Source organism: Diadema antillarum, unplaced genomic scaffold, assembly GCF_040938485.1.
Source record: "Diadema antillarum isolate AM-2024a unplaced genomic scaffold, OU_Dant_1.0 scf00000071, whole genome shotgun sequence".
NCBI classification, from domain to species: domain Eukaryota; kingdom Metazoa; phylum Echinodermata; class Echinoidea; order Diadematoida; family Diadematidae; genus Diadema; species Diadema antillarum.
Window position 1 is genome coordinate 13,504,486 of NW_027270960.1, and position 14,394 is coordinate 13,518,879.

At 35.2% G+C, this 14,394-nt stretch overlaps 2 protein-coding genes across 2 annotated transcripts in view; both read left to right on the plus strand.

The window, feature by feature from the left end:
• The window catches only part of LOC139716945 (uncharacterized), a 32,784-nt gene extending 27,157 nt beyond the window's left edge, over nucleotides 1-5,627 (plus strand). Inside the window, exon 4 of the mRNA XM_071628472.1 lies at nucleotides 4,950-5,627. Coding sequence (XP_071484573.1) covers nucleotides 4,950-5,011 — 62 coding nt within the window. The 3' untranslated portion in view covers nucleotides 5,012-5,627. The remainder of the gene's footprint in view (nucleotides 1-4,949) is intronic.
• Nucleotides 3,408-4,273, plus strand: LOC139716955 (uncharacterized). Its single transcript, XM_071628480.1, has 2 exons — nucleotides 3,408-3,594; nucleotides 4,036-4,273. Exons 1-2 carry the CDS (start codon nucleotides 3,449-3,451, stop codon nucleotides 4,271-4,273), a joined length of 384 nt encoding a protein of 127 aa, XP_071484581.1. The 5' UTR covers nucleotides 3,408-3,448.
• Nucleotides 5,628-14,394: the final 8,767 nt, after the last annotated feature.

Consider the following 14,394-nt stretch of genomic DNA (forward strand, 5'->3'; position numbering starts at 1 on the left):
TCAGTCAGTCAGTCAGTCAGTCAGTCTGTCTGTCAGTCAGTCAGTCAGACAGGATACCATTTGCCAACTATACCAAGTAAAGTGATGCTGACTTGATACGAATATTAACTGTTATAAATGCAGTGCGGTAATTTGATATTTCGGCAAAAGGGAATAGGTGTCAGTCCACGCATTGTAAGCAAGATGAATGCATTCTTTCTATTCTTTCAGCATTATAGGCATATTATGTAGTACCGTTTAGTCCTAGATGGCGTAATACTTCACGGATGCCTCCAAACAAAGCAGCGGCCTATTATAATTATTATTATAGCCCGAGATGACGAGTATTGAAAGTCCGACAAAACACGCTCACTGAACGAACCCCGGGAACGAACGATTTCTAAGATGCGATGTTCATGCCATAAAAATGTGAACGTACTTGGTAGGAGTAGAACGTTACTTGTTCAGTTTCTTATTTCTCAGCACGGTGCACCGAGTTGGATGACACGACATTAGCTCCTGCGACAATACCTCCGGTCTCATTTTCTCTAAGGATCTGGTTTAGGATTGTGATGAGGGTTTAAGATTTCGCTTGATGTGAGGATTATGGTTACGGATATGTTTGTAGGTAGAACTTATGTTTGGCTTACATATTTCTCAAATATTTCACGGGAGCGATTGTCGCAGGACCAAATGTCATGGAATCGCCGAGTTGACACTGTTTGTTGACCATTGGTGGACACCTCTGTCGAACCACACGAGGTTGGCATGGTTGGCATCATTCGGCCGTTTCAGTGTGTTTGTGTGTGTGTGTGTTTGTGTGTGTGTGTGTGTGTGTGTGTGTGTTCATGTGTTTAAAGGTATTGTGTACCATTGAGAGCAGATATTTATTGATGCATATGTGTAAGTCAATTGTATCACAATTCTATGATAACTATTGTTCACATTTTGTATATTTGTGACCATGCACCATAAAACAAACAAAAAGTCGCCAGACATGAATTTTAAGTTAAGACCATATTCTGAAAGAGCAGACTTTAAGTTTTAAAATGGTGTATAACTCAAATCAAATGGACTCTTTTAACCTATCTAAATATTGGAAAGAAAGCACAAAATCAGGAAAAGTTTGAACTGAGAAAAGAGGTTCTGAAGTAGAGTGTCTATTCAAGCGCTTAATCTTTACCAAGCCGTGCTGGCTGTGCGATGAATGGGACAAAAAACAGGAAGTAAACCACCAGAGTAACAACAATGAAGGGATTATCAGATTAAACTGAAATTGAGCATGCCTCGTTAACACATTCTGTCCATAATCAACGCCAACTTTCAAAGCAGTAGCAATATTCTTTCAAAAGTTATTAGTGTTGAAAGTGAAGAGTGTGTAGAAGGTTTTTCAGAAATGAAAAGGGGACTCTAAAGACACACCTAATCACACTATTCTACCAAAAATGTTCGAGATAAACTGCTAAAAAACACACTTTTCTGCCCATTTTATGATCCCAAATTTTAGCACAATGTAAAAGAAGACTTGCTCTTTCAGAAAATATGAAAAAGTCAAGATCGGCTGTGTTGCCCCATTTCACTTATTTTCAGTCCTCACGCAAAATCAGTGTGTGCGACTTTTTGTTCGTTTTGTGATGCACGGTCACATTTAACAATACTTCACGGGTCATACTGATTAACATATTTGCATGGGGTGTTAATATGCATAACCCACATTTTAGAACTATTGTCAAGCACTAAAGTTGGGTCGTTGTTTCATCTGCAAATGGTAAAAAATGCCTTTAACATGCAAATAGAACAAAACTAAACTAGTTCCATATGAAACATGCAAGAACTTTGTTTTTCATCGTTTTTCTTTTATTTCATTATTGTATTTCTCTTTGGGGGAAGGGGTGAGAGGCTCTAGTTATCGAAGACATGACAGAGGTCGTGGAAAGATGTAGAGTTTGCTGGGGTAACATTCTGAGGAAAGTGTTCAAATCTTGACAGGCGTGTGCAGATGAACATGAGTCGCAGAAATCAGAATGCGTTAAAGCTTTATGCTACCGTGGAAACGTTCATAAAGAAAACTGTAAAGTGGCAGGCATAAAACTGATGGGGGGGGGGATAAATTATAATTTCAGTTATATATGATATAGCTGAAATTGTAATTTATTCCCCAATCAGTATATTATGCTGAAGGTTACTTTCATATTCTCTGGAATCTGTCCATATCAAGGTATCTCTTTTACTTTTCCGAATCTCTCTATTTAGTCACTAGTATTCACCAAGAAGCCTTGTCAAGCCATTTACATGCTTACTTCAAACTTTGTATACTAAATGAAGATTAATAATGATAGATTAAACGAAGATTGATAATGACATTCTCCTCGCTTTGCAATGAGAAGTTGATGTTGGAACCGATATTACCATGAACTGTACTACCGAAAAAACCCGGCTGAGCATAGTAGTAATTCTCTTTGTTTGGCTTTCTTTGGGGGAAATCCCATTTCGTTTCCTTTCACTGTGGCAAGAGTTAAGGGAAATAGAAGCATACGTCAAACAAACAAAAAAAAAAAAAAAAAAAAAAAAACTGCGCATGCGTGTCCTCTTCGGTAGCTGTGTATAAATGTAAGTACATTTCAGCTGATCGGCACATTCAGTCCCAACTCAAGCATCAACTCATCATCCCTGAAGCACAAACGCTTTGCAAGGCTCACTTTTTGAGGTAAGATTTTGTTTTACCTTCCTATTGCTTGCTTTGCCTTTTTCTTTTTGTTCTTTGTTATAAGATTCTGCAATGATTACACTACATAGAAGAAGAGAGTTGTTAAAGAGATATCGCATGTTCATAACGTGAGATCTAGAGAGCAGGATAGAATAAAGAAAAAGATTATTTAGTTGTTCTGCTAGTATGTCTACATTGTTTGTTTATTCATGTTGTTTTTACCGTGAAAACTTTATTTTTGCGTTTCGAGAAAGTAATCTACAACTTTCAATAAATCATGCGCACATTTTCAAATGCAATAAATATAAGTTGTTCCTAGCTTTAGTCATCTAACGAATGGTCTGCCTATAATCCGTAACTTATTGTTTTTTCTTTTCATCAAATATTAATCATCGCTTATACTACAATGGTTTGTGCCAACGTTCCGCTTGTTTGATTCCAGTACATTATTGACAGGTCATGTCACAAGCTTTAGATGTTTGCTACATCTGCACTTTGTTTAAATCAATCTTGTACACATGCTGTTTGATTGATCAAAAGGTTTTAAACAAAGTTTAGAATCAAGGCTAAAAATACTGGATTTCTCTATATCAGTGAACATAAGCCTTTAAGAAAATGAACAGACAGTTAATATGTTGGACTGTTATGGTTGAAATACCTAAGAATATCTTAAGAAAAAATGTTTTCTTTATGATAATTATACGCCCCCGTGTTCCTTACCTATGCAGGTGCGTCCATCGAGAACACTAACAGATCATCAGAATGCATTGTAATCTTGGAAACGTTGCACTTCTGCTCCTCGTCATTGGGGCTATTGCCTGCTCCGAAGCCTGCGATCGACAGACGAAGAGCGCCCCCAAATACAAGGACGGTCATGTAGAAGTGCCAGTGAGGCAGGCCAGAGCGCGGTAAGTTATTCAGACCACAACACAATTTCCTCAACTCATCCTTTGTTCCTCTGTTGTTTTGTTCGTATTTGAATAGATACATTAACATGTTTTATTGGGCCAATCGAAAATTCTTTATATTATGTCTGGTACATTATTTTTCAACAGTCATTTTGACAATTGGGATAACACGATTATATAAGGTAGTATAGCAAAATTTCATTGTCGATAATTATTTTAATGACACTTCAAAATATACATGAATTTGTTCTACTTAATGTCACGGAAAATGATCCATTTGCCTTGCTGTTAGCGTTATGATCATTCGGCATTTACTTCTTCAATGATTATAAATGTCCCTTCCCCAATTCAACCCAACCTATGATCAGATAAATCCAAAAGTGCCATCCTGAGTTTATCATTCATCCTTTTACTTGTACATACTCTTTTTTTTTTAACCAGGCTCCGTCGGTCGGTGCAAGAAGAACCTCTTGATGTCACACCGCCCCCTATCGATGATATTGAAAGGGAAGAGGTCTTCTCACGAATCGATCTCGACAACGACGACATGGTTGGTGTTGTAGAGTGGTCGTTAGAGGGCGGCAAACTGAGTGACTTCTGGGCTTTAATCACCGAACGTGACACAGACGGTAAGCCAAAAACCAATGTTCAGTCAATGTACATGATTGTAGGGTACTGACTAATGTCTGAATGATGTTCCAAGCATGCCACGAACCCGATTATCCTTCATTTTTTCTAGTACAATGTAGTACAAAGCATTTTGTTGGTTTTGAGAGTCCATTGCAATGTTTTACTATTATAATGTTTCCTTATTGATGTTTACTCTCTTAATCTAACGCTGTAATTGAATGATTAACGGTTAACTAAAAAAAGAAACAACATGCAAAACAGTAGCCCAAGAGCTTAGTAATAATGCATTACATGGTAAAATATGATTAAAAAGACGACATACATGATAAATAATACAAGAATATGAAAACTTTCAGCTCTAATAAGTAATATCAACCTAAACACAAAAATTATACGGCGTCTTTTTAAAATGAAAATAGAAGGGCAATTATTGAAAAAAAAATACTTAAAAACCTTTTTGTTACCATGCGTACAAGTGTTCTACTTAGAAACGACGCACAATTCACCCAATATGATTTTTCTACTGCGCATTAAACCTGGTTATAACGGATAGTATATTTTGTTGTTGTCTTCATATTATTTGATGAATGAATATCTCATTGAGAAACGGAAATAACTTTAAATGAAATATATGGCTACTTTGAAATTTCATTATGTTGATCGACGTTTTGTATAGGCGACAAATTAAACTGAGTATTTTCGAATCTTATTTTTCAAACATGCAGGTGACGAGATGATCTCAATAGTAGAGTTCGCTGAAGTACCAGTGCGATTGATTTACGAGTGAAGATTTCACTGCACCGTCTGACTGCGCACGGGACAACAGCTACGTGGATAAAAACGCTGTCCTTCGTGGATACTTTTGAATATTCACTGAATAATGATGATTCGCTCAAGGAATTCAGGCAAACCGCTTTAGGAGTGAAAATTATAACATCGGCATCTTAAACCTTTGGACTGATTGTTTTCCTGGAGAGGTTTGCCACATCATGATTTTACTATGATAGGGTTAACAATTTGAAGCTTTTCGATCCAATATCGGTTGAATCTGTTGGGATATTTACTATGCAGTTGACAATATACAATGTGAGATATGTACAATTAGTATATTTATATATTTATTGTACGTTTGCCTTGATTCAATGAAGATAGTCACAATTTCATTTCATGTATATAGTACATCATTTGATCATGTATGCATGTACAAATATTTAACGCTGACTTCAAACCAAAAGGGCATTAACTTCATTATTATGAAGTCAGTTGTATAAAGTCGTGTGTATCTGTTCATTTAATCTTCTAATAATAATATACCCTGTTTCCCAATGGAGTTGTTTTCATGTAGTTTGTGGAAAAATCAAAGTACGAAGAGAATCCAAACATTAATTAGTAATTTACTGAAGATTGAGCCTTAAACTTGTTAAAAGACAGACTATTGTGCGCCGGTTGAAATTGCTTCTGTTCTCGGAATATTGCCTGGATGTATATAAAAGTATTATAGGCAAGGAGAGCATTAACCCTTAACTGTATTAGATGATGTTACCGATTATGTAGTTTGGCCAGTAATATTAAATATCAAAAGCTAGGTGAATTCTAATTGTATCAATACAATGGTAAAATCCACTGTTCATCATACTTAACAAAATTATTGTCATAATGATAATGAGTACATTATATATCACGTCCCGCATGCACGTAATGAAGATGATAATCTCGAAGGTTTTAGATCTTAATAACTCTCTTTTGTTTTTAAATCTGAAAATTACACTACGCCTAAGATAAATACGGTATATATTCATGCTTGTATGCATTCATGTATGTATGCATGCATGTGTACAAAATGACGTATTTGGTGTGGTCGTATACAATAAGATTGTCCGATGTTATTTTGATGTCGGGTATTCCACCGTGATCGATGGTTGTTTTGCTTTGATACCCGTATTAATTTTTGCCGATCGTTTGAAGAATGGGAGGTAAATACTAAAAGTGATGTAATTAGTGTATATATTCAGTGTGTAAATATGAGTGTTTTATATTTATTATTGTTTCAGAATCAAGACCAAAGATAAATGATTATCTCCCCATTGTCATGACAAAGAACAAACTTAGAATATGAACGTAGAGAGACAATTATTGCATGAAGTTCATATTCTTTGGCGTTGAAATGTTATGAAGGATACTGCGCAAAGTATGTCAATGGCTACATTAACCTGTTATATTCAAGATACATAAATTGATCATATGGATCAATTGATCATTAAAGTGATGAAAAAATGGAAAGATTGTTGGTGTTATGTCTATGGAATTGATATCATAGAGAAATTAATTTCATTTAATCTTAGGAGAAAAATGTGCATGTTTGGCTAAAGAGCGGATGGTGTGTTCTTTGCTAGGTGGTTTGTGTAGTGATATATTTGATTGGAAATATCTTTCAAGTAATCCTTCGATAAGACTAGAGAATGACAGTTTGTATACTAATTTCTTTATGTATTAGTTAATTTGTTGTTGTTTTTGGTTGGTTGTTTGTTGTACTTTTTTTTATTAAGTGATTTGTCATGCTCTGCACAGAACTCCAAAAGTACGAACAGTTGAACCGATCTACGGTTTAATGGGGTTTTCCAAGTAGACCATATCACCAAGAAAATAGGTTTCAATCTTTATAAACGAATGTCACTCAGAACAGTTTGCATTTATTTACAAAAAGAAATGTAATGTAGTAATGCACCGTCATTTTGTTTCTAAACTAAAATCACCTCTCACTTATTAACACTTTTAAATCACCTCTTATTACCACTTATTAACACTTTTCTCTGAACATTGTGTGTGTGTGTGTGTGTGTGTGTGTGTGTGTGTGTGTGTTCGTGTTTGTGTGTGAGGGATGTGTAGCAGAATATAATTTTCGGTAGAAATAAACAAGTCTCGTGCAAGTTTTGCTTTATCATGTTGATGTGGGGTCATACATGATGCATCAGCGACCACTAGTCATACACTATATAGACGTATGTTGGAAAGAAAGAATGTCATCCTTACAGATATGAAGAACGAAAGACATTATTTACAGAGGTACGTACACAGACACATACACTCACTCACAAAATAAGCAAATCAAGTATAAATGAAGAAACTTATAAGCATAAACAACCAATAAAACACACTAAATAAAATAGTACATTGAGGTTGTCTGCATAATGAGAGAAAACTCAGAAAGAATTGAGACATGTTTTGTAATAGTGCCAGTTGAATTTTAGAATACTTTATACCTAAAAGGCATGGACACATTATATAAGAAACGCAGCTTGTGGAACAAGATTTGAAAGCGCGAATAAAAAATAATGCGATCAACTTTATGCGTAAATAATATCTGCCACAATGTCAAATGTTTCATACCTTGATAATTTTTCATCTGAATAGAAAAGGTTGTTGTGTGTGGCATGACGTTTGATTTAATTTTCTAATTCATATTTGCTTTTGACATTATATCACTTCTACAAAACAAAGGCGAAAAAAGATGATAATGTCCAGATTTGTTATCGAGGACACCACTTCAGAATCTTGATAATACTGATAACTTTTATCTGCTAGTAATATATGAGATCTTCCTATAAAAAAAAAATCCAAAACCGGCTTCACGATTTCCTCAATATGAGTTTAGTTCTGTGGAGCTCGCGCTTTTTCAAGTACTTACAACTGGATTGTGGGATTGCTTACTTGATGCTGTAAAGTAAGCAAAATGTCGCACAATTGATAACTTCGTTTCATAAATTCGTTAAGTCATTTCTGAAATAAATTCAGTTTTTGTCTATACTATCGACAATATTGCGCTTTGTTTTGTCTTTGATTGTCTTCCAAAATGATTGAGGCATGGTGCCATAATGCCTTGAGGTATCAAACATAATCATGATAATGTTCAAGTATACTTTTAAGTACATTTGATCATTTCTCTTTCATTCTTTTCAATCTCTTAAACAATATAAGGACTTGTTCGTATATAATGTCGTGTTAGTAAAGGTTCGGTGTAATAATGTCAGAGGTAATAATGTCAGAGGTAAAAATGGAAGATGTAAAAATGGCAGAGGTAAAAATGGCACAGGTAAAAATGGCAGAGGTAAAAATGACAGAGGTAAAAATGGCAGAGGTAAAAATGTCAGAGGTAATAATGTCAGAGGTAAAAATGGCAGAGGTAAAAATGGCAGAGGTAAAAATTGCAGAGGTAAAAATGTCCGAGGTAAAAATGTCCGAGGTAAAAATGGCAGTGGTAAAAATGTCAGAGGTAAATAATTATGTCAGTGGTAAAAATGTCAGAGGTAAAGTTGTCAGTGGTCAAAATGCCAGAGATAAAAATGTCATCGATAAAAATTTAGTCGTAGAAATGCAAGAGGACGAGATAGAAGTGACAGAGATTTTTTTTCTTCATGTTTCTGACACCTTTCTCGCAATACGCGCTTTTCGTGCCTTCTCCTGAAATAAAGCACGGGGAAGACCGGGGAGAAATGGGACACGGGGAGAAATATGGGACACTCATGTAACTTGAAAAATGACTATTCAAACTGAACTACTAATAAGATAAAGAGTTCTCCACCAAAATTGATTCTGATGTTATTTCAATGAAGAATGGATGCTCCACCCAACAAGCTAAAATACTATCGGATTTTATCCCAGCAAAGTCCTAAAAATCCTGCTATTCCATTTTTGGGGCCACCCTGTATAGTGTAAGCTCACCGTAATATTGGCGTTTATCTATTTGTATCTAATCACCAAAGTGCCACAGTTTTCGTAGCACTGTGGTCTTTCCAAGCAAGTGTAAGTGGCCCTATAGTACAAACTCTGCCAAATTTAATGACTTCCCATGAAAACGAGTAGCATTATGGTGCAATCTGTATAGTCATTAGATTATCAAAATTTGTAAACAGTTTTTGAATGCATACATTATAAATCAAAATCTGGAAGTCAATCACGAGCCCCAAATGTTCCTACACTCCTGTGCTACATACTACTTAACTAAAAAAAAAATATATGTTTGTGAATCTAATGAAATGTTTTTAACGATCAGAATGGTAACATCTTCGTTTGACACCTGGGTATATCCATATTTTTGCTAACAAATATAAACGAATTTTGAGCCTGTATATTTTTGTTACTCTCCTTTTGTCATTTCAACTGAAAGATTCGTATTACTTTTTAGTGAAGTTTTCTTACTTTTGTTGTATAACGAGGGAACAACGTCACTTTCGGAGGCTGAATCTACCAATCTTTAGCAACACATCATGTTGATAAATTTACTACGTTAAACATAATGGAATCTGACTTTGGAGCAACAGCTAAGTTTGAAAGGCATCAAACATTTACTTTTTTTTTCGCCAGCAGATTTATTCAACAATAATTGAAAGAAATCCCATGGCAAACTATCAGTTTTTACTCTCACTAGAACAGTCTATTGCTAAAGTTCGTCTCCAGTTTTAATAGGCCAGTTTGTAAAGTGACCACAAAGTGTTCATTAAACTTCGAGATATTTGTTTTTGCGCCATGTGATACTTGAACAATGTAATAAAATATTTTGCAAGAGCTTACTTATGTCTGCCGATACATCTGCTGTAGTTCGTTTTTTGCGTTTTTTATTTTTACTTCCACATTATGTTGTGATCAGGTCTTGTGAGATAATAGGCTCCTACGAAACCTGAATGTGAGAAAATAACATAGAACAGGTGAAAAATTAGCGGTTTGCTTCGACTATGTCTCCTTCACTTCTTTACTCTAAACAGTTCAAAAAATGAAAAATAATGACAATATACTATCCTGGACGTAAGCGGAATTCGTTTGTGTAAGAGTGTGTATGTGAGAGTATGTATATCTGCGTATAGAAGTATATGTTTATACCAAAAGTGGGTTCGTGCGCGCGCGCGTGTGTGTGTGTGTGTGTGTGTGTGATAAATTCATTGGGGGAAACAACGTAGGATAATACTGTTTAAGGGGTTTACAGCATTGTTGGAACCCCCTTATAATGATAGATAATAGTAATAGTAATGATAATAATAATAATAATAATAATAATAATAATAATAATAATCATCATAATCATAATAATAATTTCCCATAGGCCTACTAGGCTCTTAGCTGGTTTAATATTCCTCTGAACAGACAGATAACGCCACTGCACTTGAATCAAACTCAGAATAATGAGAGTGCTCTAATCTTTTTAAAACATAATTCCATAAATATTCTTCAAATCTGCAGTTTGGATTTGATAATTCGATAAATACAGTTTGCTCTGGCTAGGTTATTATTCAAAACCTCTTCATATGTTTACTCTGACGAAATCGCTCTCATTACTTCTGACATTTTACTTCTGACATTACCTCTGACATTTTTACCTCTGCCATTTTTACCTCTGACATTTTTACCTCTGCCATTTTTACCTCTGCCATTACCTCTGACATTTTTACCTCTGACATTTTTACCTCTGACATTTTTACCTCTGCCTTTTTCCCTCTGCCATTTTTACCTCTGCCATTTTTACCTCTGCCATTTTTGCCTCTGCCATTTTTACCTCTGCCATTTTTACCTCTGCCATTTTTACCTGGCACCTTAGTGGTTACACGAGCAGTTTTACATCATTGTCATTTACATCATTCTTATTACTGTAATATTGTTGCTGCTATCTTAAATATAGGTTGTAAGTATGGTTACTTATGATTACCGTCTTCATTATTACAGTTAATTTTATAGAAATAATAGGCTTTCCCGACCAATTTCGCACTTTTGTTAGTCCAAAATTTAGCGTAGATGACATGTTCGGTAGTTCAAATTTATGATCTCTTCATTCAAATTCATTTTTGGAGCATTCAAATTATCTTTAGCCTCATTCTAATTAACACTTTTTCAATTGAAATTCGTAAAACAAGCACCATTTCGTTATTCGTTCATTCAATTTAGAATGATATAGTCACGTGATCACAGACATCCTGCACTCGTTCATTCAAAGTCATTTTTGGGCATCCAATTTAACATCTTTTGCAGTCAATTTAGCACGCATGTTTATGCTTTTTTTTCTTCTTTTTTTCAACATACATGTAGTTATTGTTTTGCAAGCGTCATTACATTTCATATTTTCGTACTCATTTTAGAGATTCTGGCAACAATTCTTTTTTTTTTCTTCAATGTGCTTATTGAGTCTTCCAGTCCGAAGTGCATCATGTGGCCACAACTTGTATCTGGCCGTTGAGCGCTTTATTCCGAGTGTGTCGGCCAGTTCTAGGAAGTCAAGGTTATGATCATCAAATGTTCCTATAATTCTTTTTCTGTCTTCTTGAGAAATGTATCTGTATCTAAACTTGCGCTGTCATGACTGTAAGAAGATGAAGTTAATCTGTATTGGTTCAAGTAGGCCTAAAATGACATGTATGAAAGAAAAGGGGCGTTATAGAACAACAAACTCGAGTTATAGGGTCAAAAATATGATACTTTTACTGCTTAACAGTGCATGGATGAAACAAAAAGTCACATAGAAATACGCGTTCAAATGTTATCACCTTTCAAAATAGAAATAACATGACGTTAATTTGAATGAACATGTTTGGAATTTGACTGCCCATACGCGAAATTAAATGACTGAAATACCCCTTTCGGCCAGTGCTGGCGAATTTGAATGACTGAAGAGCACGTGCCAATTTGAATGCCCGTTTTACGAATTCGAAAGGCACATGTGCAAATTTCATTGATCGAAATGCTAAATTGAACGACCAACTTGCAATTTTGAATGACAGAATGTGCAGTGACGAGGATTTTCGCTAAATTGAATGAACCTTTTATCAAATGGATTGACAAAAGTGTGAAATTGGCCGGGAAAACCTATATTATCATCATTATTATGATTATGATTATTACCATTATTACAGAATTCGAAAAGTTTAGGAATGTTACCTTAATATATATTGGCTTGTTTGTACTTCACAAAGCTATAGGTTTTTAGTATTAGCGACCAACGGAATTTTGGGCTACGCATTATTATAATAAATGATAGATATTTAATTAGATTTCTGTTAGTGATTATCATCTATAAGACACCACCCCCCCCCCCCAAAAAAAAATGCCATGAGATCTCGAGGACGTACAAGAAATGATGAGTAACGTGTATCAGGGACATGCTATTGAAATGGATTGCGTTAAAAGTCTTCAGAATTGCTGAGATAATGATCCTGTCGTACAGGAAATTGACAGCCATTTTTACGAGGGAAATGTGTTTGCCCGTTGGCAGCCCGTTGAAGACATACAATTGGCCGCAGAGAGCTGAATGCGTTCAACCTTTTTGATGACAGTTGTACGTATTCGTACAGCAGGAAATGAACAGAGGAAAGAACTTAATTTTTATACTAGAAACGTTTTCACAAAGGTTTCTATATATAGTTTGATGTTATGTGGAATTTGTCCATAGCAAGGCATTTTCTAATTCTTTTCTATAGGGCGCTTCTCAACCACTACACCTCACTGTTAATAGATTTTGACCAATACGTCGATGTTATCCTGCAAAAGAGAGTTGTACTGCTAAACTTTTTTGAGAAAGAGTACGATGCTACCACTGATAGAAAATCAGAGAAGCACATGAGATATCCGTTTTCACTTCACACTTAATTGTTTCCACAATGAAGCTTATTAATGTGATATAAATCTATCCTACCTTTTTGGCTGTAAAGTTGACGTTGGAAAGACCATTCCGATTTAACTTTCATTATAATTACAAAGTGAAAAGTCCCGAAACACGTCTGAAATAACCCCAACTAGATTTTCGACTTGGGGAAGCCCCATTTCTTTTTCTATGATGAATTAGAACAATGGTGAAGGTAAATAGATACATACGTCATTCTGTCAGAACGCGCATGCGTTTCCTCCGGGGTAATGTATAAATATTGACCAGAAATCCCAACCGACAGACATAGGCCTTTTGTACAGCATTGACTGATAGTGACTGAACTATCATCTTCAAGTGTGCGATATAACTGCTACGAGATATATACTTTTAACGCTGATTATTTAGGTAAGATTGTTTACAATTTTCACATTTGGTGTCTTTGACTTTTTTTTTTGTTTCAAAGATACTTAATAGGTAGAGTAATGTGTCAAATGAATGTCGTATAATCGTTACACAAAAAGATGCAGAGATTGCATTAAAAACAAATGTTTTTGTTCTGCAGTGCAAAAGACTTCTAATAATTTTGTTTCTGCCTTCTTTTTTTATTAAAAAGTGAAACCTATGAATGGATTAATATACAAAATGTCATAGGCAAACAAGCATATTGGCGAGCGCAAAGCGTGAATATGGCTCGTAAGGTCAGTCTTTTTAAGGATTGGTCATGAGTTTAATATGCATTAAAAAAATAGAATACTGCCTTATTGACACGACAAAATCTTTAATCAAGAATTCAGCAAAATATCAATGTAAAAGGCGCAAATGGCACTATTGTAAAGTTTGGATACCACATGTTTATGTCGGGTTGAAATCAAGTATTGGTATACGTTTTCGTCCTTTGAAAATGTCACTTGATTACTTTCTAAGCTAAGAAAAGAGAGACTGCAAAGTAAAAGGATACTGCTATTCCTTACCTCATTGAAAGATCGAGTTCATAAAAACAACTTATGGAGTTGATGTCTTCACATTTGATCGATTTCATTATAGACAAGAATAAAAACGAAGAATAAATAACTTCTCTCTAACTCTATATCTATCATTCTGATGTCATTCGTTTATCTTTATTTTTTGTTGATTCTACTGTTTTAACAGGTACCTAACCTTTCAGATTGATCAAAAATGCATTGTAACTTTGGCAACGTCATCCTTCTCCTCCTCGTCATTGGGGCAATTGCATCCACGGAAGCCTGTGGGAAGAGAAAGAAGTCATCCCCCAAATACCGAGACGGTCGTTTAGAAATACCAGGAAGGACCAGAAGGGGGCCTAATCGGTAAGTACAGGATACATTACGACATCCTAAAGCTTACATGCAATGCGTGTTCTTGTTTGTATTTATGATATAGCCTATAGTTAAATATACAGAAGCAAAAAAGAAAAATCCAAATAATTGAATAAACATGGGAACGAAGAAATACCTGTGAGACAGGTAAATGTTCTGCAAGTTCAAGATACATCACTTCATCACCACTTGGTTGAGGTGAGGATTGGG